The sequence below is a fragment of the Vitis vinifera genome, chromosome 19 (genome assembly GCF_030704535.1).
Source record: "Vitis vinifera cultivar Pinot Noir 40024 chromosome 19, ASM3070453v1".
Taxonomy (NCBI): Eukaryota; Viridiplantae; Streptophyta; class Magnoliopsida; order Vitales; family Vitaceae; genus Vitis; species Vitis vinifera.
The window spans coordinates 7,202,904-7,227,410 of record NC_081823.1 but is presented as its reverse complement, the minus strand read 5'-3'; the positions used below and the strand labels follow the sequence as shown (position 1 = coordinate 7,227,410).

At 34.7% G+C, this 24,507-nt stretch overlaps 3 protein-coding genes across 3 annotated transcripts; all 3 read right to left on the bottom strand.

Moving 5' to 3' along the window:
* Positions 1–582: 582 nt before the first annotated feature.
* On the bottom strand, positions 583–1,235 carry LOC109121819 (cytochrome P450 714C2-like). The gene is made up of 2 exons (XM_059735110.1): positions 1,005–1,235; positions 583–867 (listed from the first exon to the last, which is right to left on the bottom strand). The coding sequence occupies exons 1-2, from the start codon at positions 1,233–1,235 to the stop codon at positions 583–585; spliced, it is 516 nt and encodes a 171-aa protein (XP_059591093.1).
* A 1,070-nt stretch (positions 1,236–2,305) lies between these two features.
* On the bottom strand, positions 2,306–8,110 carry LOC100241890 (EH domain-containing protein 1). The gene is made up of 16 exons (XM_002277758.4): positions 7,737–8,110; positions 7,570–7,649; positions 6,475–6,543; positions 6,343–6,400; positions 6,105–6,160; positions 5,981–6,023; positions 5,833–5,894; positions 5,045–5,158; positions 4,773–4,875; positions 4,637–4,686; positions 4,074–4,202; positions 3,737–3,988; positions 3,537–3,616; positions 3,177–3,303; positions 2,878–3,021; positions 2,306–2,777 (listed from the first exon to the last, which is right to left on the bottom strand). Exons 1-16 carry the CDS (start codon positions 7,819–7,821, stop codon positions 2,592–2,594), a joined length of 1,638 nt encoding a protein of 545 aa, XP_002277794.1. The 5' UTR covers positions 7,822–8,110; the 3' UTR covers positions 2,306–2,591.
* Positions 8,111–18,420: 10,310 nt separating this feature from the next.
* Positions 18,421–20,853, bottom strand: LOC100245205 (uncharacterized). The gene is made up of 4 exons (XM_002277278.5): positions 20,368–20,853; positions 19,255–19,704; positions 18,856–19,177; positions 18,421–18,758 (listed from the first exon to the last, which is right to left on the bottom strand). The coding sequence occupies exons 1-4, from the start codon at positions 20,764–20,766 to the stop codon at positions 18,622–18,624; spliced, it is 1,308 nt and encodes a 435-aa protein (XP_002277314.1). The 5' UTR covers positions 20,767–20,853; the 3' UTR covers positions 18,421–18,621.
* Between the last annotated feature and the right edge of the window lie 3,654 nt (positions 20,854–24,507).

The window sequence follows — 24,507 nt, the reverse complement described above, 5'->3', positions numbered from 1 at the left end:
TCTATAAATATATTTCTTGTTGTCAAATGTTTTTCTATTATTATTATTTTAAATTTTACAAGTCATGCCTATTTGTTACAACTTACAATCTCATAGTGAAAATTAAAATACATGTTAGATATAACTTCTAAATTGTTTATATTACATAATATATTTTTATTTAATGTAATTGTAATCTCAATATAAATTTAGCAGTAATATATTAATAAATTATATCATACACTTTTATGAAATAAAATATTCAAAGAATATTAAATTTTAGATAATCTTCTTATTAAATCCAATTTTGAACCCACGTACATCATGAAAAAAAATTCATATATTTTTCATGAAAATACATATATTTTTCATGAAAACACGTATATATTTTTTTTTTTTTTTTTTTGGTGAAATGAGACCTCAATGATCCTTATTATGTCCCATGGCATGGCATGTGACGTGTGCCACAACTAGTGGTATGACTCCTGCTAAAGCTTGACCCTTATTATGTCCCATGCCATAACATGTGACGTGTGTCATAACTAGGGTCATGATTCATGCCAAAGCTCGTGCCAGGATTCAAGACCTTTATTTCTGCAATGGCTAGGCCCTGGCCAGGACAAGCTCTGTTTCCAGTACCAAACGGGACGTAGGCACTGGAAGGGTTGCAGGCCCCAGAAATACGATTAGCAAACCTCTCTCAGGGTTGAACTTGGCTGCATCAGGTCCCCAGAACTCAGAATCTTGGTGCAATGCTGGTAACCAAACCCAAATACCGACACCCTCTGGAACCGAAACATCACCAAGCTGAACATCTTTCATTGTATGCCTCGTCAAAATGGCCACTCCTGAGTAAAGCCGCAGTACCTCCTGAATCACCATTTTCAACTGCATCCATCCATGGCAAATCAAACCCAGGTCAATTTCCCACTAACTAATACATTTAATTTATTTCAAGTTGGTGAATCACATACCACTTTCATCTAGCCAAGCATGTTGGCCTCTAGGGGACGGCCTGCGCATGCTTGTGCAGCCTCAGCTCGAATTCGGTCCTGCCATTCAGGATGTGAAGCTAACAGCATCAAACCCCACATTGAGGCCACAGCAGTCACTTCAAAGCCTGGCAGGTATACGTTTCTGCAGTTATCAACCATGTATTGCTCCGGGGTCAATGGCCCGAGTTCACCAGTCTTGGTGCTCTCCATGATGACCTGTGGCAGTTCTTTAGATACAGCTTCAGAATGTTCCTTTGCCATGTCTAAGATGCAGGAGGTAATCTCTTTATCTAATCCCCACGCATACCGATTATCCTTGGTTGGTAGATATCTAATATTTCATTGAGAAAAAAAGAAAATGAAATTTGATTGTGATAAATGAAGACATATATTTCATTGTCAAGTTTTGTGCAGGAACAAGGTGGGAAATTAAAGCACATGCCTGTGGATGGAAAGCCCCTTGAGTAATGTTGAGCTATGCATGACCTTCATGAGAGCCCTGAACTTGGGAAATAATTCAACCCCTTTGGAGTTGTTGCTTCCAAAAATTATGATATAAAGATTATATCATTTTAAAATATATAAAATTTCAATTAATTTTAATTATATTTCATTTTCTCTTATATTTTTCATGATGAAATCAAACATGAGAAAATCATTTTCCTTAATAGTTTTTTCCTTAGTACTATCTAAAATCAAACATAGGAAGACTACTCAATCATATTGTTTTATTTCTCGAATAAATTTGATCCACATTATTTTTCTTTTTTCAATACTCTCAAACTCGAAGCCTCTATTCAATCATTTACTATTCTCCATGTCCTATATGAAGAGTTTATTCAATCACTTAGTTTCGTTTCTTGAGTAAATGCAAACTTGAAGGCTATCTTTGGTCTTGGAAAGTACCAAGAAAAAAAAAAAGTCAGGAAAATAATTTTCATATGTTTGGTTTCAATAATCCCCAAAATCTATGAAATTGAACCTAAAATCTTTGAAATAAAAAACTAGGAATTCCATTATCTGTAAGTCGAGATTTGAGAGAGAATTCCCAAATCTCTGTGACTAGCACTCTCCACCCATCATCTTGAATTTCCATGTTCTAAAAATCTTACCAATGACAGTGGAGAAGTAGAAGGGAGAGTAGATTGCAGAGGCGTCTCCGATGATCTGATTTGAGGAACGAGTGTTCGGGTATGTGTTATATTATACTCTCCTTTTTGTTTCCCTATGATTGTTGCCTTCATCCATGGATTTTATTGTGGTATTAAGGAAGAGCTGCGTTCATCTTCACTAACGGGTGGTTAATATTGCAGATGCACCCATGAATCAAATTTTTAGAATGACTTTGAATTCATGATATTATGAAGATGAACAATTATTCCACTGCCTGTGTCTGACAAAATAAAAGAAAACAATATCTACTACAACTTAATCCTCTGATGAAAGGGAAAGGAGTGATAATTTATATGATACTGACTGACATCATGGAGGAGCCAAGGAACTGCTCAGACAAGTCTCAAAATATCAATGGAAGGGAAGAAGGGTGGCTCTGTACATGCCTCCAGTCACTTGGGTCTTCATCCAAGATATGTATCTCATTGAACTGCCCGCATCCATTTAATCGTATGGATTTCTGAAACTCTTCAGGAGCTCCGGGATGTCATAACCCAACATGTCATCTACGGTTTGTATCATTTTAGGCTTCAACCTCTCAAATTTGTCTATGCTGTAACCACTCAGTACCTCCCTGAAATGGTCAACGTTCGGGAAATCCCCTGCCGGCAGATGGAACTCCCTCTGGACCTGTATATATATATTAACCAAGAATGAGTACGATTAATGTATGAATGGTGAATTGAATGTGTTGGTTTACAAGGTTATTTGCAGGAGAGAGATGTGGAACCTTTGCAAATTCATCTTCCAGATTGTCGATAAGCCTCTGCTGAGTCTTGGCTTTGCCCATCATAGTAGGCATCTCCTTCTTTAGATGGCTGATGATGTAGGCATGAATCTTGGCAGCTCGGGCCCGTTTTACAAATTCATTGATCTGTGAAAAACAATGGTGATCAGAATCCCCTGGAGATTCAATATTTCTCAACCTGGGTTGCCTTTCATGCCCTAACAAGTGTGTTTTGCCTGTGAATCCTACAAATCCCATTTATGGAAAAGAACAGAAGCAGAAGCGAATACTACAGAACTTACTCGGCGATCACAAGCCTTCTTGGGGATATCTTTTAAATCAGAAAGAAGGTTTTCCTGCTCTTTTTCAAAAAGTTCTTTCCCAATTGGACCAACAGCAGCTTCATTTACAGGTTTGTCGTTGAAAGAGCTGACAATGCCAAGAGAGACATTAATTTGGCAGGATAAGACCAATGCAACAATGGTAGGTTCATGTGTAAAATGAGGGGCAAAGGTAAAGTTGAGAACCAATCGATTTGAAAACGTCTCATCTTATATATTCTTAAAGAAATATAGGATAGCAATAAAAGCATGCAATATAACAAACAAATAAACTGAAGCTGCTGCTGTTGCAGTGAACTATTATAAAGATAGAGAATCTACCCAATATAAACACGCATAACCTCAGGAGTATTTAGAACCTTCCCAAGTGACCACATCAGTGCTCCATAAACCCTCATAAGCTACAATACAAAGCCAATCAGAAAGCAAGTTAAATGTCTGTCAAAAGACACTAAACAATAATATGTAGTGAAATATCTATAAAATAACCTATAAAACTAATTAGCAGCACAAATTCTTACTTGCTGAGTATCCACTTGGTCCGCCTTGTTCAGAACCACACGTATCTTGTCATCATGGCCATGAAGAGATGAAATCACACGCTTGAATTCATCACTAACATCAAGTTTATGAGGATCAAACAGCAGTAGAATGAGGTCACACTTTGCAGCAAACCATGATGTTACACCAGTAAAATCGTAGGCTCGCTGTGTTCGTTGCTTTTCTCCTGATAGAACTCCAGGAGTATCCACAAACGTGATGTGCTCCAGTAGCTTTGATCATATAAAAGATTAAGTTTCAGGTGCTACAGAATGATAATCTAGAAATTTCCATGATAATTATAGAGTAATAACTCACAGAATGCGGCATTTGAGAACACTCGAATTTGGACAAAAATGCCGTTCCAAAAGTTGTCAGACCACTGTAAGGCATGTCTGCTTGAACAGCAATTGTGTTTCCAGGAATACTTCTTTCATCAGGTCCAGACTGTATAAAAGCAGGATTAGTGAGTGAAGATGAAAAAAATATTGGGAAAGATGGACAGAGAAAAAAATTTAAAAAAATCAAACTAAAAAGTAAAAAAGCCAAACAAAACTAGGAGACCACACCAACTATTAAAACATCAGACAGCCATTCTAATACTAAAATATGGCTGGAGGTTCCAGTAAGAACAAGAAAATGGTCAAGTTAGCTGACCAAATGCAAGGAATTATTTCGTCAGAACTTTAATTTCTGTACCGAGGTTATATGAAACAGAAAGCAAGGTACTAGGTTTCATTTCTTAAAGAGCTCACCAAGGGAAATTGAATGGCTTTTATAAATAGTTAAAAACATAAAATTATTTTATTTTGTTTTGTTTATTAATAAAAAATTGAAGACTATATGAATGACAAGGTAATAGATAATGGTTCAGTAGATACCATAACGACAACGAATCTGTCAGTAGTAGGTTCAGGTCCAATGTGTGCTCCTGTTCAAAATGAAGAAAATAATAAACAAGAGCTGAATTTTTCACAGGCGCACAAGGAGGGAAGGTGTGAGAGAACAATAATTCACCTGGATAACTACTCTTCAGCAAATGTTTAATGAAAGTAGTTTTTCCAGTTGAGTATTGACCCAAAAGCATAACCATAGGTTTGGCATCAAAATCGCTATTTGTCTGCAACAAATAACACATCAACAGCAAGTGATAAGCTCATTATATATCATTGTCCATGGTTTAAAATATAGCAATAGATGTAAATCAAACAAACATTCATTAGAATCAAGATTATTTTGCTATTTCTGAGGATGAAAGCAATTAAAAGCTGGGTGTATTTCTCGCTTACCAACAAGGGGGATGCAAAATCGTTAAAACGATATGTAACCTCTAATGGCTTGAGCTTCTGAATGTACAACCTCTTCAAGCCATCAATTATTGATGTAACGGAAGATAGAGGTACCTGAGCACATACAAAGAAATACAGGGAAAGAATGGATCAGGCTAGAAACTAGAAGAAGTGCATAGGAAACTCATTAGAAATGAAAGAGCAAGTTAAGACAAGGATCACATGAATAGTCATGATTATTACACCAACAGCAGAAGGAAATATGCAACACATCTTCTCTGGACATAAAATGAATTGAGTCAATTATAATATCATAATAAAAGAAATTGGGGATATTAGAGAAATATCCAGAAATAAAAAGGAAGACCTACAAGAAAAAATGGTGGTCAGCCACATAATCCTTCATACTATATAGTAAAGAAAGACAAATATGCTAGGATACATCATTATTGGTGAGGACCTTCTTTCATTTGGTAAAACATAACTACATTAATATGAAATCTAAGTTGGGGTGAGTTCTATCTGCAATGTATAATTATGTGTAAAGAGGATACAAATAGACAAGCATGCATCACCTAACAAGAATTAGTTCATCCTATACACAAATCAGAAGTATCATTAACTATCCAGTTATATAACCATATAGCCCAAAGAGGCCTAAATGAACCAGGCTGGAATAAAAATACATTTAACAAAAATAAAACAAGTAAGCAGTGGATAGCAAGTCCATAAGGAGTGACAAAAAAGATTCCTTTTCCTAGCATAACAAGAGCACAAAAGAATAGTACCTTCTTCGAAGATTTTGAAGTGAACCAACTAGCAGTTGGTGATGGCTGTGGTTGAGAACTACCTGCATCATTGCCAAACAATGAACTTGTGCCAAAAGAATAAAAGCAATAATGGTATTATTGTTATTAAAAATAAGAAACTTCTTACCATTTATATCAGGATCACTTGTTTTGTGTGCACGCTTTTTCTTCTAAATATTTTTAATAAACAAGTCAGAACTTTCAGAGGAGGAAATAGATGGAAAATAAAATTAAGAAGAAACAAGACTTACAGCTAGTAACGCAGCCAAGCCTTCCATTTGAGGGGGATTTAAGTTTCCCAAGTCAACTGCAACACATGAAATGTATAACCTTAAGAGACAAACACCTTAAAAAATTAATAACTAAATAACTGGATGATATGCTTTGCCAATAAGGAAACAAACTTATAGTTTTCGACTTAAACATGTAGTTTAACCATTCCAAGCATACAAAAAAAAAAGACACACAAAGTTGAAATAAACTGCTTACCTTCACTGTGCAGGAGATCCTGTGTGATTGCATGTCCAGCTTGTGCCAGGGAAACTAGCTACATAAAATAAAGAAGGGTCAGGTTCTAAGAAATGAATTGCTACAGAAACACATAAAAATATCTAAACACACCTGCATGGCAGTAATGAACTCTTTTAAACCAAGAAAACCCTGTCGTTTGGTATCTGCAATTGCCCACACCTTTGAGAAGAGGAGGAAAAAAAACAAGTCACAATCCACTCAGCAAAAGAAACCCAGAATAAACAAAAGAAAACCATTAAACAGAAGTTAAAAATTAACTAGAAAACAGAGCACAAGTGTTAGCTAGATGCACCAAATGTTAATATGAAACAACCAGAGCCAAGGGTGGAGACAAGTAACTATATTCATCATACAAATTATACAAGTAGGGTTTTCTCACAAACTCCCTGAAGGGAAAGTTAGTAACATCCCCGCTTTTTGGTGAATGGAAATTACCAAAGAGGGTACAAAAGCAAGTTCACCTTCTTGGTTTGAACATTTTCGCCAACTTTCTTTTTCCCTAGTTCTTGATTCAATATGTAATAGAGTTCATATAAGATTTTCCTAAAACAATCACTTCAAGAGAAAGTAGCATCTAGACAGAAAGAGAAAATTATAAATGCTGGTACAAAAGCAATTTCATTCCTGGATTTTATCCTTCTGAAACAATTAGCAACACATGACCCTGTTTAATTAAGACTGTACTGTATTCAGAATTCCAATACCTTACCGGATACCAATAACCAGAACCATGCTATCAGGTCCAAAAATTTAGTAAGTCTTACCTAGCTTACTAGGCACCAAGAGTGCAATTAGGTAAGACCTTTTGCACAAAATTTAATTATATTAATTATGGAAATCCCATTTTAGGGTTCATTCTGATTGTTTTCAAAGGCCTTTCTACTCTTTTGAAGCAGCCTATGACTTCTGCAGTTGACTAATTAAACATAGATTTCTTCACTCCATCTTTTATCATTCTTTCGACATCAAATCACCATGCAGACTAGCACACACTTATACCCTCATGAATTATAAAATCAGTTTCCAAGCTACTATCATCTAAACACTCCGCCAAATCAGCAAACTGCACGCAAATAACCCAAAAACCCACACCACTCCGGCATTAGCATTCATATAAGCCTATAACTCTCTTTAAAGACAGATTCTACCAACCCAAACTAAAAAAACACAGCAAAAAGAGAGAACCTGTTTGAGATCCGGGCGAGGCAAATTGGACATAGCGAAGAACTTTATGGCGTCATTTCCAGTAATGCGGCCATCGGAATCTGATCAAAACCAAAAATTCAGGATAAATTTCAGCCTTACAAATTCAAAAAAAAAAAAAAAATACAAGAACTGGGAAAAACGATAACCTGAATCAGCGAAATTGAACCACTCCTGATAGATCATCTGGTTCTGTTTAGAACACGAACTAATCGGACCCGAGTCGATCTCCATTGGAAAGGATCGGACGGATCGGCTTGTTGTAGGGCGATTCGGAATTTCGGAGAACAAAAAGATTCAAAAAAACGTTTTTTTTTATTTGAAATTGTTTTTTGTTTTGATTTTGCTGTATTTTCGCATTTTTTGGAAAACGAGATTCCTTTCGTACTGAGGAAATTCAGGAGAGTGTTTAGCAAAACGACGCCGTTGTCGGGGGGTCCAATTCGTGAAACGCGTCGTTTTAAGTGGGAAGGCGGCAACCCACTGAAACTCGTCGTATTAATGGAGCCTCACCTGTCATTGCGCTGTGTGTTGGAAGCCACGCGTGCCACTAAGTGTCAACGTATTTTCTAAATCATGATTTTAAACATACACTCTACCTTTTTAATTACGAGAATTTAAGTATGAAAATTATTTTTTCGAAGTGAAGCTTGTTTTCGCATTGAATTTTCAATTAATTTATTCTAGAACATTTCAAATTTTTATCTTTCACTATGAGTCCACATATTGCCTTTTAAGTGACAGACTTTTACGATTCCTAACAAAAAAATATAATCGGAATCTTCATCATCATATTTATATGAATACAATTTCATTTTTAAGTACTTGTAATTTAGTAATCATATTTACGAGAACATGGACTTATGATTATGTTCTTATGAGAACAACTTATTGTTCGTGTTTATAAGAACAATGATCATGTTCTTAAGGACACGACTTATTAATTTGTTTTGGTACCACAAAGTGGATAATAGTTTGATTAGGTATGTTATCGTAATGACAAGAAAAAATTATAATGATGAAGCTTAAGATCCCTAACAATTAATTTAATTGAAATCCCTTTCACAATATTTGAAATTATTTTTTCACGTCCCATCAAAATTGGCTTCCCGATTACATTTAACAAAAATACAAAAGACAAAATTATGCCCTTGAGGTTTTCTTCTTTCATCACTTCATTCAATTTATAATCATGATTTTTTATCCTTTTTTTGAAACTAAATTCTTTTTGAATAAGCTTTTTAGAAACTTATTTCTTATGATTAGCATAAGTTTCATCGACTTATTAAGATATTCTTCTCCTTCTTCAACTTTGATATTAATTTCAATTTCCATGGATATCATTTTGTCTAAGAAATCATATTCCACTTAACCTTCTTCTTCCTCGTTTCTATCAAAGTGTAGGACATCACTACTTTTCTTTTTGTGCATTGGAGAACATTTGATTTGGCCTTCAGTAATTTCAGTTGGGCTTTGGTCCTAGTTTTAATTTCGTAAGGACTTTGGGCTTGGTTGTCAATTTTGAATGTGAGACTCGGGGTGAGACCATGGTTTGTTTTTAATGAGGTTCGGACATGGGCTTTACATAATTGCTTCGGGCCAACTTGGATTTAGTTTATCTGTATGGGCTTGTTCAAGTTTCCTTAATTGTTGACATGGATTTAGGCCTTTTAAATTTTAATATGGGCTTTTGGACAATTACATTGTTTGAACTTGGACTTGGGTTTGGGTTTTTTTATTTGGATTACTTTTTTATATGGGTTTGGTTTATTTTATTTTGGGCCTAGCTTTATTTAGCGTAAGGCTTTCACTTGGACTTGAATTTAAGTTTTGGATTGGACTTTCTTTTGGGCCAAGTTTTCATGCGTCCATTGATGAAAGCAGCCTTTATAAGAGAGGCATCCTCAACCGTTTGGAAGTGTAAATTTGTAACACCTCAAAATAAACTTTAGGGAGAAAATAGTAAATAAAAAATTAATTAATTAATTAATTAAACTCATTAAAGGTAAAAGAGTCTTTTTACAATTAATAATATTTGGTGTAAATTAGATTTTCCTTTTGTCTTCTTTATTCAGAAAACTCTATTAACCAAAAATCCGAGAATTAGAGAACATAAGGCTAAAGGTTTGAAGGTCTAGAGTTTGAAGTTCAGATTTTTCCAAGTAAGATTCTAACCCTAGATTAATATATTATTATTAGCGATTATGGTAAGCCTTGATTGGCAAGTTTTTGGTAAGCCTTGATTGACATGGTAGGCAAATATTATATTTGTAATTTGTACATATTTTCTTCCTTGTTTAGTTTTACCTTATTTAGGAGTTTTTATTGTTTAGAGTCTTGATGTATCTCTTATCTTTGTATATATATTTGCAACCGAAGAGAATAAAAGGACAGAAGAAAATTGATCCGAAATCACCTAGAGTTTTTTCATGGTATTAGAGCCACTGTGAGCTAAACATACATCATCATGGTTGGTGATGGGAAGAAAGGAGATGATGGAGGGTCCAACTCTAACAGAAAAATACTGATCCCCTATGCATTGACTTCTAATGATAATCCAGGTAATATAATTACCCAAGTTCAACTGAAAGGTGAGAACTATGATGAATGGGCGTGTGTTGTGCGTACTACTTTGCGAGCCAAAAAGAAATATGAATTCGTGGATGGATCCATCAAACAACTGGACAACGATTCACAAGAACTTGAAAATTGGTGGACCATCAATTCAATGCTTGTCTCATGGGTGTTTAACACCATTGAACCCACACTTCGATCAACCATATCTTATATGGAAAACGTAAAGGAACTTTAGGAAGAAATCAAGCAACGATTTTCTATTAGGAATGGTCCACATGTACAACAATTGAAATCAGATCTTGTGAATTGCAAGCAGAAAAGGCAAGACATAGTTGTCTATTATGGTCGACTCAAGTCTCTTTGGGACGAACTGAACAATTATGACTCAATTCTAGTATGTACTTGTACTGGGTGTAAATGTAACATTACCACTCAGTTGGAGAAGAAGCGGGAAGAAGAAAGAGTTCATCAATTCTTGATGGAATTAGATGAAGATGGATATGGGACAGTACGTTCCAATATCCTAAGCACCGAACCTTTGCCGAATCTAAATCGAGTTTATGCTATGATCGTACAACAAGAACGAGTACAGACCATGACTCAGACAAAGGAAGAAAGAGGCAGCCCTATGAATTTTGCAGTGCAGGCTGGTGATCAAAACTTAGGAAGGGATGGAAAAGACAAGACCATGATTTTCTCAAATTGCAAGCGGAAAGGTCATGAAGCTGATAGTTGCTTTCAACGGATTGGTTACCCAAAATGGTGGGGTGACAGGCCACGCACAACCACAGGTGGGCGTAGTGGTGGGCGTGGACGTGGCGTTCAATAGGGTACAGGTGGAAAACGAGGACGTGGAGGGACTACTAGAGCCAATGTAGTTCAAACTTTAGGAACTAATAGTGGGATAAGTGTTGTGACTGATTCTGATAGAACAAGAATTAGTGGGTTGAGTGACGAACAATGGGCCACACTTCTTACCATGTTGAACTCACACAAAGGTGGTGCTAATGAGAGGTTGATAGGTAAGCAAAATATTTTGCCTTGGATTATTGACACAGGGGCTTCGCATCACATGACCGACACATATGAATGTTTGAATGACTTGCGTGATATTATGCCTTGTCCGGTTAGGTTGCCAAATGGAACAGAGACCAAAGCTTTGAAAGAAGGAACTGTGACTCTTGGAGAAAAATTGAAACTATGACATGTTTTGTTTGTACCTAAATTGAAATGCAATTTGATTTCTGTGTCGCAGCTTCTTGATGATTCCAATCTTGTTGTTCAATTCACTACTAAAATTTGTGTTATACAGGATCGCAATTCAAGAATACTGATTGGAGCGGGTGAACAACGCAAGAGGCTTTATTTTCTAAATGGAGTGGCTCCTATTCATGCTTACAAGACAACTAGTATTGCGTCTTATGAGCTCTAGCATAGAAGAATGGGTCATCCCTATTTTAGGGTAGTAAATTTAATTTATGAAGTTGATAGTGTTGGTAGAAATGATGGTGTGAAGAATAAGTTTTGTGATATTTGTTTTACAACTCAACAAACCAGAGAAGCGTTCTTTTCTAGTGATAATAAAGTTAAAGAATGTTTTGACCTGATTCATTATGATTTATAGGGAGCTTTTAGGGTTCCTACTTCTTGTGGAGGTATTTATTTCTTGACAATCGTTGATGACTATTCACGTGTAGTGTGGATATATTTGTTGAATAGAAAAGATGAGGTTGCTTGTGTTCTTAAAAATTTCATCGTAATAGTGAGACGACAATTTGAAAAAAATGTGAAAATTGTTAGGAGTGATAATGGTACTGAGTTTATGTGTTTGACAAAATATTTTGCTAAACATGGAATTTTACATCAAACTTCATGTGTCGGGACACCACAATAGAATGGGCGTGTAGAAAGAAAACATCGTCATATTCTCAATGTAGCGAGAGCCCTGCGATTTCAGGCACATTTACCTATTGAGTTTTGGGGTGAATGTGTTCTTACAACTAGATATTTGATTAACAGGACACCATCTATTTTATTGGATGGTAAGACACCATATGAGATCTTATACAGACAAGCCCCCTCTTATAAGCACATTCGAACTTTTGGGTGTTTGTGCTATGCCCATGACCAGAATCGGGATAAAGACAAATTTGCTAGTCGAAGCCGAAAATGTATTTTTGTTGGGTATCTATTTGGAAAGAAAGGTTGGTGGTTATATGACTTGGAAAGCGGCGAATATTTTATTTCAAGGGATGTAATCTTTGTTGAAGTAGAATTTTCGTACTTCAATAATGTTGTTAACTCTTCCTTGATCGAGAATAGAGTCGTGAATTTCTCTACAGATGATGAGGACCCGTATATGTAGAATGACATGGAGGAGCAACAGGCTTCTGTCTCGGATGTAGAGCACGAGATTGATGTTAAGATGGGTCATAATATGGAGATGGCTACTGATGGGAATACTGAAGTAAGAGACAGGGGGGACACCAATGTGTCAAGACCTATGGGGTCTGATGAACAGTTTGGCAAAGGAAAAAGGGTTAAGCAACCTTTTGTTCAGTTGAAAGACTATGAAACACATACCATTCGAGTAAGCCCCTCAGTGAGTTCATCGTTCCAGTCAAAATCCTCAAGTACACCCTATCATTTAGCACATTATGTGAATTGTGATAAATTTTCTGCACAACATCAGTTCTTTCTAGCAACTGTTTCCGCAGGGTGTGAACCAAGCACTTATGCTGAGGTAATAAAAAATGAATGTTGGAGAGAGGTGATGAGAAATGAGATACAGGCTCTTGAAGACAATGAAACATGGACAGTAGAAGACTTGCCTCTCGGGAAGAAAGCAATCGGGAGCAAATGGGTCTACAAGATTAAATATAATTCTGATGGAAGCATCGAGAGATGCAAGGCGTGCTTAGTGATTCTTGGAAACAAACAAGTCGAAGACATAGATTACAATGAGACTTTTGCCCTGACAGCAAAGATGGTCATAGTGCGAACATTTCTTGCCATTGCAGCTATGAAGGGTTGGGAACTGCATCAAATTGATGTACATAATGCCTTCCTGCACGGTGAGTTAAATGAAGAGGTATGTATGCAGATGCCGCCTGGTTTTGCGTCTCTAACACCAGGTAAAGTCTGTAGACTTCGAAAGACATTATATGGTCTGCGACAGGCACCCAGGTGCTGGTTTGCCAAGTTAGCGGCGGCGTTGATAGGTTATGGATTTAAGCAATCGTATTCTGATTACTTATTATTTACTTATGAAGCTCAACACATTCAACTCAATGTTCTTGTCTATGTTGATGATATAATTATATCTGGAAATGATGGAACGGATGTACAACAGTTCAAAGATTATTTGAGTCGGTGTTTTCATATGAAGGATCTAGGAAAATTAAAATATTTTTTGGGGATTGAAGTTGCGAGGAACCCAGATGGTATCTTCTTATGTCAATGCAAGTATACACTGGACATCATCTCTGAGGCTGGGCTATTGGGAGCTAAGCTGGCTGGGACTCCTCTTGAACAAAACCATAAATTAGCACTTGCTGCGAATTCTGATTTACGTGATCCTGGACAATACAGACGCCTGGTGGGTTGGCTCATCTACCTGACGATTACTCGACCAAAACTGTCTTATTGTGTGCATATGCTTGCTCAGTTCATGCAACAACCAAAGGATGAACATTGGGAAGCAACTTTGAGAGTTGTTCGATATTTGAAAGGCAATCCGGGACAAAGTATCCTTTTGCGTTCTGATTGTGACCTGAAACTGTATGCTTATTGTGACTCAGATTGGGCCAGTTGTCCTTTAACACGACGATCTTTGACTGGTTATTTTATTCTTTTGGGTAATTCGTCAATCTCTTGGAAGACCAAGAAGCAACATATGACGTCTCGCTCTTCGACTGAAGCGGAATATAGGTCCATGGCAACCACAACTTGTGAATGGAAATGGTTGAAAGAATTGTTGTCTACCCTTAGTGTGATGCATTCTGACCCTATGCATTTGTACTGTGATAGTCAGGCGGCTTTACACATAATAGTTAATCCCGTTTTTCACGAACGAACAAAGCATATTGAAGTTGATTGCCACTTTGTACGTGATGAGATACAAAATGGTGCTATTCACACTAAGTATGTTCATACTTCCATGCAGCTCGCAGACATTTTTACGAAAGCTTTGGGAAAACGATAGTTTGACTTTTTTCTTCGCAAGTTGGGCTTTCGGAATCCTCATGCACCAACTTGAGGAGGAGTATTAGCGATTATGGTAAGCCTTGATTGGCAAGTTTTTGGTAAGCCTTGATTGGCATGGTAGGCAAATATTGTGTTTGTAATTTGTACATATTTTCTTCCTTGTTTAGTTTTACCTTGTTTAGGAGTTTTCCTTGTTTAAGAGTCTTGATGTATCTCTTATCTGTGTATATATATTTGCAACTGATGAGAATAAAAGGACAAAAGAAAATTGATCCAAAATCACCTAGAATTTTTTCAATTATATTCGTTAGGTAATTTTGAACACATTAGATAATCTTTAGAAAATTTTAATTTAGATTAGGGTTAGTTTAGTTAATTTATTTTAAGATCAAAAAATTGAAATTATGAATATAGGTTGTTTCATTTATGAAAATAGGGAAATTCAAAAAAAATTTAGATGAATAGATCTAAACAATGAAATTTTAAAAATTAAATAAGTAAATAAATATATGATTATATGTGGCTTAAGGGATTGGAAAATAATAAGAACAAGAATTGCATGTTTCTGAATTTTGGATTTAAGACACTGTGTTGGGGTGACAAAATAAAATAACTGTGAGAGGCAAATGGTGGTAGTGGAATAAATTAAAATAATAATAATGAGTAGAGTTGGTAGGGTTATTGGAGTTGTTAAAAGTATATGGGGTATTTTGTTAAGTAAGAGAGGACATTGGGATTAATAAGAATAATGATAATAATGATATTAATAATAATAAGAAGAAGAATTGTGTGATTTGGATGCTTGTAAATGACGTAAGAATAATAATAATAATAATAATAATAATAGTTGGGATTAATAAGAATAATGATATTAATAATAGTAAGAATTGTGTGATTTGGATGCTTGTAAGTGACGTACAATAGGGCTGTTTGGATGTTACGGGGTATCAAAAAATATAGTAATAATAATAGTAATTGTTTTTAATGAAAATTTTAATTTAGTTTATGTATACAAAAGAAATAAATGGTTAGAATAAGATTAGGAAGAAATATGAGTTTATAAAAAATTTGAAAATTCATTAAATTATATTATTATTGTTTAAGAAATTGAAAATAATATTCGGTAGTAATAATATCAGCATGAGAAATTAATTAGGATCCCTAATACTAAATAAAATATTTTTAAGATTGTCAAATTTTAACCTTTAGATAATTGTGTATGATATTGTGTTAGGTGAGGAGTAAATTCGTCAAGCTAAATACTTCAAGTTTTTAAGCGCTTCTTCAAGGTAAGGAAAATTAATGCAGGTTTTTATAAAAGAAAATAATTTTCTTTTTATATTTTATTTTGAAAATGTGTAAAACTATTATTTTTTATCTTCACGCATGAATCAAATAAGTGTTTTGTATGGAAAGTATATTTGAGAATTTTCTTTGTTTATGAAAAATGAAAAATTGGAGAGATACGATATTTTGTTTTGTAAGTTTGAATTAATGAAATAAAGTGTTTGACTCTGAATTATATGACCTTAGTCAACGAGTTATAATTGTTGACATTTTTTGCCCTAGTCAGCGGGTTATAATAGTTTATATTATATGACCCTAGTCAACGGGTTATAATAGTTGACCTTATGGGCCTAGTTAATTGTTGACATTTGGTGTTGTTCACTTTAAATGGAACAAATTTGAAATTAGTTACTCAATTGTAAAGTCCCACCTAATTTGGTACCATTTGTCATATGATAACCAGAGTAAAGATATTTTGAATGTATTTGATTTGGTTTTGATGAGAAATTGTTTTGAAATGGATATGAGAAAGTTTTGTTGAAAAGTTTGAATGTATTAGTATTTTGAACTAAAAAGTTTTTATGAAAATAAGCATATGTTATATCTCCTATTTACAAGCATGATTGAAAATGTTTGATCCATGAAACTGTATTAATGTTCCTTATTGGGCTTTAAGTTCATCGCCCTTTGTTGATAATATTTCAAGTAACCTCAGTTCAAGCGAGGAGTTACCATTAGGAGGGAAATTTGGCTTTATTAGGACATTTGTTTAAACTCTCTTTATTTTGGACATTGTTTATATGTTAAAACTTAATTATCATTTGAATTATTTTGAGTTTAGAGTTATTTGGACAATAACACTTTGGTTGATGTAGTAGTTTTTTTAAAGTTGATACTTGGAGATTTTAGAATTTTGTCATACTACTCTAAACAGGAATTTGGTAATTGATAAATTTTTCAATTACAATACAAATGTTTGTGTTGTTTTCACTTTGAGCATTTGGTCTTGAGGTGTGAAATAACTATCATGCATTTGGAGTGGGTTTTGGGGCATGACAGAGTGGTATTAGAGCACTATGTTATGATATTGTTGGGAACTTATTTTATTTACTTTGGAGACAGATGAGTGACACATTATTTTAAGTTTCAGTTTCATCTTCTATAAATTCCTATTCTTCCTTATGAATCTAAATTGTCTAATTGGTTTCTTAGTGACTAATTTAAGTATACCTAATGCTTTATAAGACAACATGGCACCAAGAAGAACAACATCTCCCCAAAACAGTCAGGCTAATAATGATATACCTTCTCCACTTGAGGGTTTGCCTCCCATGAATGTAGAGCTATAAGTATCTTGAGACTTTAACTGGTTTGGTTGAGCATCAGGCTAGAGCTATAGAGACTCGAGCTCTTGGACAACACTCATCTTCTAAGGGTAGCTCATTTGATGACTTTAAGAAGTTAGGTTCTCTTTACTTTTCTGATACTTCAGAGCCAATGGAAGCAGAAGGTTGGATTCTTAAGATAGAGAAATTCTTTGATGTTATAGATTGCTCTAAGGAACAAAAAACCTTTTATGCAACATTTATGTTAGATAAAAAAACAGATCATTGGTGGTGTATGACCAAAAGGCTTTAAGAAGATCAGGGACCTATAGTTTGGAGACAATTTAAGGAGGCATTTTACAAAAAGTATTTTCCCGATAGTGTTAGACGACAAAAAATAGGATAGTTTGTTCGTTTGGAATAGGGAGATATGACGATGGCCTAGTATGAGGCTAAATTTACAAAGTTGTCACATTTTACTCCACAATTGATTGCTATAGAGGAGGAAAAGGTATTAAAGTTCAGGATGGATTGAAGCCTTATCTAAAGAACAAAATATCTATTTTGAAGCTTAGTGTCTATTTAGAGGTTGTAGATAGAGCTCTTATAGCGAAAAAGGATAATAAGGAGCTTCAACAGTACAGAGAACAACAAAGGAAGAGGAGTAGGAGTGATAGTGCCCATGATAACCAAGAACCAAAAAGGTTTGTTTCAATTGAGAGTGAAAATAAATATTAAACAATGTAAAATCCAGATTTGACTTGTTCTATTTGTGGTAAGAAACATTGGGGTAAGCCTTGCTATAAATAATCTGTAGCTTGCTTTGGTTGTGGAAAGCATGGACATATGATTTGGGATTGTCCATAAAATAAGAAGTTTATGATTGGTTGTGACTAATCATTAACTCTACTCAAATATAAAATCGAGTCTAAAAGTTTAGGGGTGTCTTAGTAGGATAATAGTAATGTAGAAAAATAAACCCTAATGGTTGAGGTCAAGACAATATATAATCTCAAATATACAAAAAAAAAAAAAAAAAAAAAAAAAAAAGCCACACACAACGGCAAAACCTTCATGCTCCTAAGGCACTTGAGCACTTGTTTTTTTGTTTTTTTTTTTTTTCATTTTTGCATGTTGTTGATCCAAATTTAAAAAAAGAACATTTGCATGGCCATGCAGTTCTTACATTGTCATTACACCCACCAAAATATCATCTAAATTAGTAATATTTAAAACAAAATTGTCAAAAATGACTTCTAAAACTTTACTAAACCCGTAATTTTTATAAGAAAATGATTCCAAAATCACTCCCAATTCCCAAACAAACAAGTAGTTATTTCCAAAGTAGAAGATTATTAGAAACTTCGATAGTATAATAATAATAATAATAATCTCTAAATATATATGATAGCCAAATTTAATAGTTGTAGGCATAATAAGACCAGAAAAAATCAACTCACTAAAATAAAACTTATACAAGAACGAATTTGATTGAAAAAACCAACTTCCAAAAATAAAAACCAAAAAAGAGGATAAGGAATTTACAATGATAAAATACAATATTTGAATCAATGTTCTCCTAAGCCCCAAAACGCGAACCCTGGTATGGTAGTATGGTACCTACCACTCCCTCTCCCTCTCAGGAAATTCCAATGGTCTTCCCAAGCAACCAGAGGACCAAGGACATCTCTATCATGAATATGGTGTTCAGCGATGTCCTGTCCAACATGAATCCGTACACCGTTATCCCTGCCCTGTTGTTCTCAAAATATACCACTGCCATTCACAAATTAAATCCCCACGAGTAAATAAAGGCTCCTCTCATCGACTACAAAAATATTTGTACAAGAACTGAAGCAGATGTGTGACTCACCTAGAGCCTGTCTTTTCTGGAAGGAGATGGTACTGCTGGCATAGGCCGGGATGAGTTTGGTACTATCCACGTCATCTTCTTCATCACCAGCGTCTTCGCCGTCTGATTCAACATCGTTCTCATTACTCGCTCTGGAAGGAAAGGGTCGTGGACAGGGAATCTGGATCCTTGGACTCTCGGGTTCGTTGGATTCAAATGAGTCTATTGTGGCGCACACGTGCCACTTGGCAGCAAGGCACGTGATGGCCTGCGCCTTGTGTGTGATCTTCGTTGCACTCCGGAACAACACCATCAGTCCTGTGACAAGTGTGATGGAGCACAGCTGCACAGAATCAAAATTCCCCATTCAGAATGAAAGAAGCACCACTCACTCTCAATTTTCTGTAAGAGTGTACGTACCGCAAGTTCACCGGCGGTGAACATATTGACGTCGGCGCGAGAGCGAGTGGTACTGAGGAGGGAAGCGAATTGACTGGCGGTGACGAACATGAGAGCAAATAGGATAAACACACGGTTCCTATGGCTGATGATTCGGAGATGCCTCCTGATGCGCAGGTGCTCCTTCAACACCGACTCCACGTCTGATTCCGCCTGGAACACCCGAGCGAAATCCTGTAAACGTAGGATCTGGAGGTGGCAGATGAGACGGAAGAGGACGCACACCAAGAAGAAGACTGATGTGCGGTAGAGCCAGGAGCATAGCTCCAGGGTGCACGCAATGACATCGCTCACGTACACGTTTCCCAAGAATGGGATGCGGCTCCGTCCGCTGCTGTACCACCATATTTTGTATGTAGCCTCGGCAGCGAAGCATGGGAGGACGAAGAGCGAGAGGATCTTCATTGATCTCTGGATGAAATAAGAGAAGATGTGATTATGATCTGTTTCATATTCACCGTCTCATTAGGATATGGCTGGAGCCCAGCTCCTGAGAAGTATCACATGGACAAGTACAACCATCAAGATGGATTCCAAATGAGCTAGAAGCTGGGCTTAACTTTTTACTTCTTTTAATATACAGAAAGAAAATCTTCCATGAAATTACTAGAAGCAAAGAGGACTCTCATGGATGACAACTAACGAGTTAAATGATAGCTTCTACTAACGACTTTTTCAGTCTGTTTAGTGTTAATCATTGTCTTACTTTTCAGCCATTAACATCAAATGGAATTTTTATTTCAAATATTAATTGTTGGTAATTTCTTTTCCCCTCTCTGGTAATGGAGATGGGATTTTCTTTCCTCTGCTTTCCAAATTTTTTATTTCTTCTTGTTTATCCCATCTATGAGATGGAATGTCTAATTGTTTATTCAAAATTTCTATTAATGAAAACAAGTTTTATTGATTAATATTATCATTTCAAATTTGACCTAATGATGACAAAAAAAATACTCTATTCTCCTCTGTTTGGTTCCCAAGAAATCTGAAGAGAAAATATATAAATATGCAAAACTCCGGGTCTTCATCTATCTTCCCGACCAAAACACACCTGATAGAGCTAGAAAAACTCACATTGAGCTGTTCCGTGTAGTTCTTCCTCACCATCTCGCTTTCATCCCGAAGCTTATCAAAGAAGAGAAACCTCCGAAGGCCATAATTCCTGATGAACCGCGAGAGGCACAAAAAGGAGAGTACTGCGACGCTGCTGAGCGACAGCTGCACAACGGCATCGTAGGGGCGCTGATGCTTGGCATCGCAGCTGGAACAGGCCAGCAAGAAATGAGACATCACAGGCACGGCGATGGCGAGGAGGATGAAGACGGACCAGGAGAGACACCCCGTGGAGATCGTGGATTGGTCGACGCACATCCATCGGAGCCATGACCGGAAGCTCTGAAGCTCGTCTTGCGCGTATGAGATGCTTCGTTGGAACTTGTTCTTCCTCAACAAGCGTTCTCTCTCATCGCCCATTTCTCAGAAAAAATCGTGTCTTTTTTGCCCTTTTCTTCCTGGAGAGAGAAGCAAAATTAATGGTTTTTGTCAATTTGGCAGGTAATGCGGGCGGGGTATTTATAGTACCGCCGTGGAAATAGCGAGGTCGTGATGAGGTGGCTTCACTCTGACGTGCGGCGCGTGGGGTCCACATCCAAATGTGATGCTCTTCTTGGTTTGATATTACTATATGTGGGATTTATTTAAATCGTAAAATCTGGGCCGTCAATTGTTTTGATCCCTTGATGTAACTATTTTTCTTCTTTTTTAATAATCCAATAGATGTAAGCATATGATTTGTGATATTTTAGACATCATGATTGCAAAGATTTTTAGATTAAGCCCACATCTATGATGTGTCTCTTTTAATATTTGTACACTGTATTTATGCTTGTTGGTTGTATGGTTAAATACAAAGTCATATTAAAAATAAAAATGGAAATTTAATTAATATAAACTAACTTCTAATATAAGTTAAAAAGAAACTTCAACAACAATAGACTTTCTTATTCAACTTTTATTTCTTAAATTAAAAACATTTTAAGAAAATGGTTTATTTAAAAAAAGAAAGAAAAAACAAAAAAGTTTGGCTTGATATAATTTTTTCCAACTATAACCTTAAAATTTTAGAAAGTATTTGAAATATTTTCATTAATAATGTAAAGAGAATAAATTCCCATTCGGGTTTGGATTATTTTTTAAAATTAAAAAAATTTATTAGTATAGAAATTAAATTTACTTTTTATTAAGATTTTAATTCATATTTTCTCTGTGATATTTTGTAATACTCGTACCTAATCATGTAGATGTTGTCCATTTCGAGCTTAAAAGAATTCTTACGACTTTAAAACTATATAATTAAAAAGAAATTTATATATATATATATAGACTTGATAACTTTTTCTCTTATTCAACGTGGAATATCATATATCCTAACCAACTTCTATTCTCATTATATTTCTATTATCATGGTATAATAATGTAGCTCTCAAAATCAAAGATAGTCACTTAAATGATAATTCTTGGAATAGGTTTGCAAGGTTATGACATAGAATGCTGTAAAAAATTTTATGTATCCTTGTTAGACACTAATTCATTTTAAGATAAAATAATAAAAACAAATTTAAGACAATCTTGGAATGCGTTTGGAAGTGATCGAGAAAATATTTCTAACATTTTTAATACTTAAACGATAAAAAATTTTAAGTATTAGAAATATTAAAAACGCTTCTTAAAATCACTATCAATCGCGCTCTTACTTAATACCTTTAAAACACTTAGTTTATCTCCATGGATGAGTTGACACTTCTATTTTTCTTTTTCAATCTTCATTCGATTTAATTTTTTTTTTTTACAAATTTTCATACTTTTATAGACACTGACATAGGAATAAAATCATATATTTTTTCAAATTCACCACGGGATGAAGGCAGAAATCAATTTCATTTAATAAATAGTTTGTTTGATTGGTAACAGATATTATTGTAAATAGAAAATAATGATAAAAAATAGAAGGAGATGGTGAAGGAGCAGACACCATGCTAGGTGTGCAGTGATCCGCTAACTGCGGACGTGGGGGCATGGCGCAGCCACATGGGGTGCCGACCACCACTCTGTAAAGTATAATAATTTGTCCACTCGTCATTTACTTGATGATCTTCCTAATTTTTATCAATCAAATACAAAACATTAGTTCAAAGATTTGAGCCCCGGAAAAGAACCCATTGCTTGTAAGTGATTGATTGGCCACACTCCAAATTGGTAGGTGGGTTTGGTTTTGGCATTCCTACCCAAATGCCTACCAACTTGGAATGAAAATGCACCAGCATTGTACCTTGAATTTTTTTGGGTTCTTTTTTTCCTTTTTCCTTTTTGGTTCTTTAGGATTAATTTTGATGTGTACTGAGTTTTTAGTTTGGTTTGAGATTCAATTGTAAATATGATTTCAATATTAGAAAGTGTATATCATATAATAGAATGAATGAAATAAAATTAAAGGAGAAAAATCACAATTGAGTCGACTATTTGAATCAACTCAGTAACAACACCAAAGAAACGATGAGGTCTCGTTAACCGGGTATTTTGAAGAAGTACCTTAGAGTGATCACCCGATGGAACTAAAGAACATGTTGGGCAGCCACATGGGTGCCGACCACCACTCTATATTGTAAGATACTTTTTTATTGTACCATTCCCCATGATATAAAAAGGTTCACTTGAAATTTGTCCTCTCGTCCCTTGTTTGAAGATCTTCCTAATTTTTATAAATCAAATATAAAACATTAGTTAAAATGTCATAAAATATGAGAATTTATAGCATTATAGAAACTTATAAATGATATGATGTATATCTTTTCGTGACTTCCTATAAAAGAGAGAGACTCTAATAAAAATTTATTTAGTTTTTTTCATTGCATTATATTCTTACTTTCTTGTTTTCTTCTTCTTACATTTTATTAGACAACACATAATCAATATGAATAATCTCTCCAAAACTTCTTTCACTTTCTAAAATTTCTTTATCACGTGAAAAGTATGTCATAAACTTATACTCTGATTTTCTATTTTATTCATATGTGATAAAATTATACTTTGATTTTTTATTTTGTTTATTTATTTATTTGAATGCATTAACATGTGCAAATATTATTTAGAAAATATATTTTTCTTTCTAGTCAAAAATCATGAAAAAAAAAACCTATTACTAGAAGTTATAAAAAATATGTGCAATCCTTATAACCAAAAGTTATGAGATAAATTACAAAATTATAAATAGATAGTCGGAAGTTATGCATATGATTCTTAATTATTTTTTTAATTATACAGTATAACTGAAAGTTCTATAAAATAACATTATATAGCCAAAAGTTATAAAATGAATAGTTCATAATTTGAAGTTATGTACAATTTTGTAAAATGAATAGTTCATAGTCTGAAATTATGTACAAATTTGCACATTTTTTGTTCTAACAAAACAATTATAGCTTGAAGCTATAAAAAATATTAGTTTTTAATTTCTATTTCATGATCATGCAATTTTACCATATTTATAATTGACAACAAAATATAACAAAATCTTAAATCATTATATTTTTAGATATTATTTACTTGATGAAATATTGTTAAAGAATTTTATTAATTTATTCATAGTTTATTTCGATAAATTGAAATATTTTTTTATTAATATTATCTCATATATTGTTTTCAAATAATGTCAAACCTCGAAAAGCTTGAATTTGTTGCCTTTGATATTTCAGCCAAAAACTACTTATCTTGGATTCTAGATGCTAAAATTAATTTAGATGCAATTAATCTTAGAAATACCATTTAAGAAGGAAATGACACATCCATGCAGTTTAATACTCCTTCACCATTACATTGGTGAAGGATTAAAAGGTGAATACCATATGGTCAAAGATCTTTTCATTCTTTGGAATAATCTAAAAGAACAATTGAAACCACCAGAAGTGGAATAATTCAAAGGCATGAATTGGAAAAGGGGTAGGACCACAAAGTAAATATACTCATGAGAATGAATGTTATAGATATGGTATGAAAGGACACTAGTCATGTACCTATCGTACTTCAAAACATTTGCTTAACCTTTATCAAATCTCAATAAAAGCAAATGGAAAGGAAGTTGAAATGAACTTCATTGATGGTGATGGCTTAAGTGGACTTAACCCATTTAGATGTTTTAGACTTCTTTAAGAATCCCAA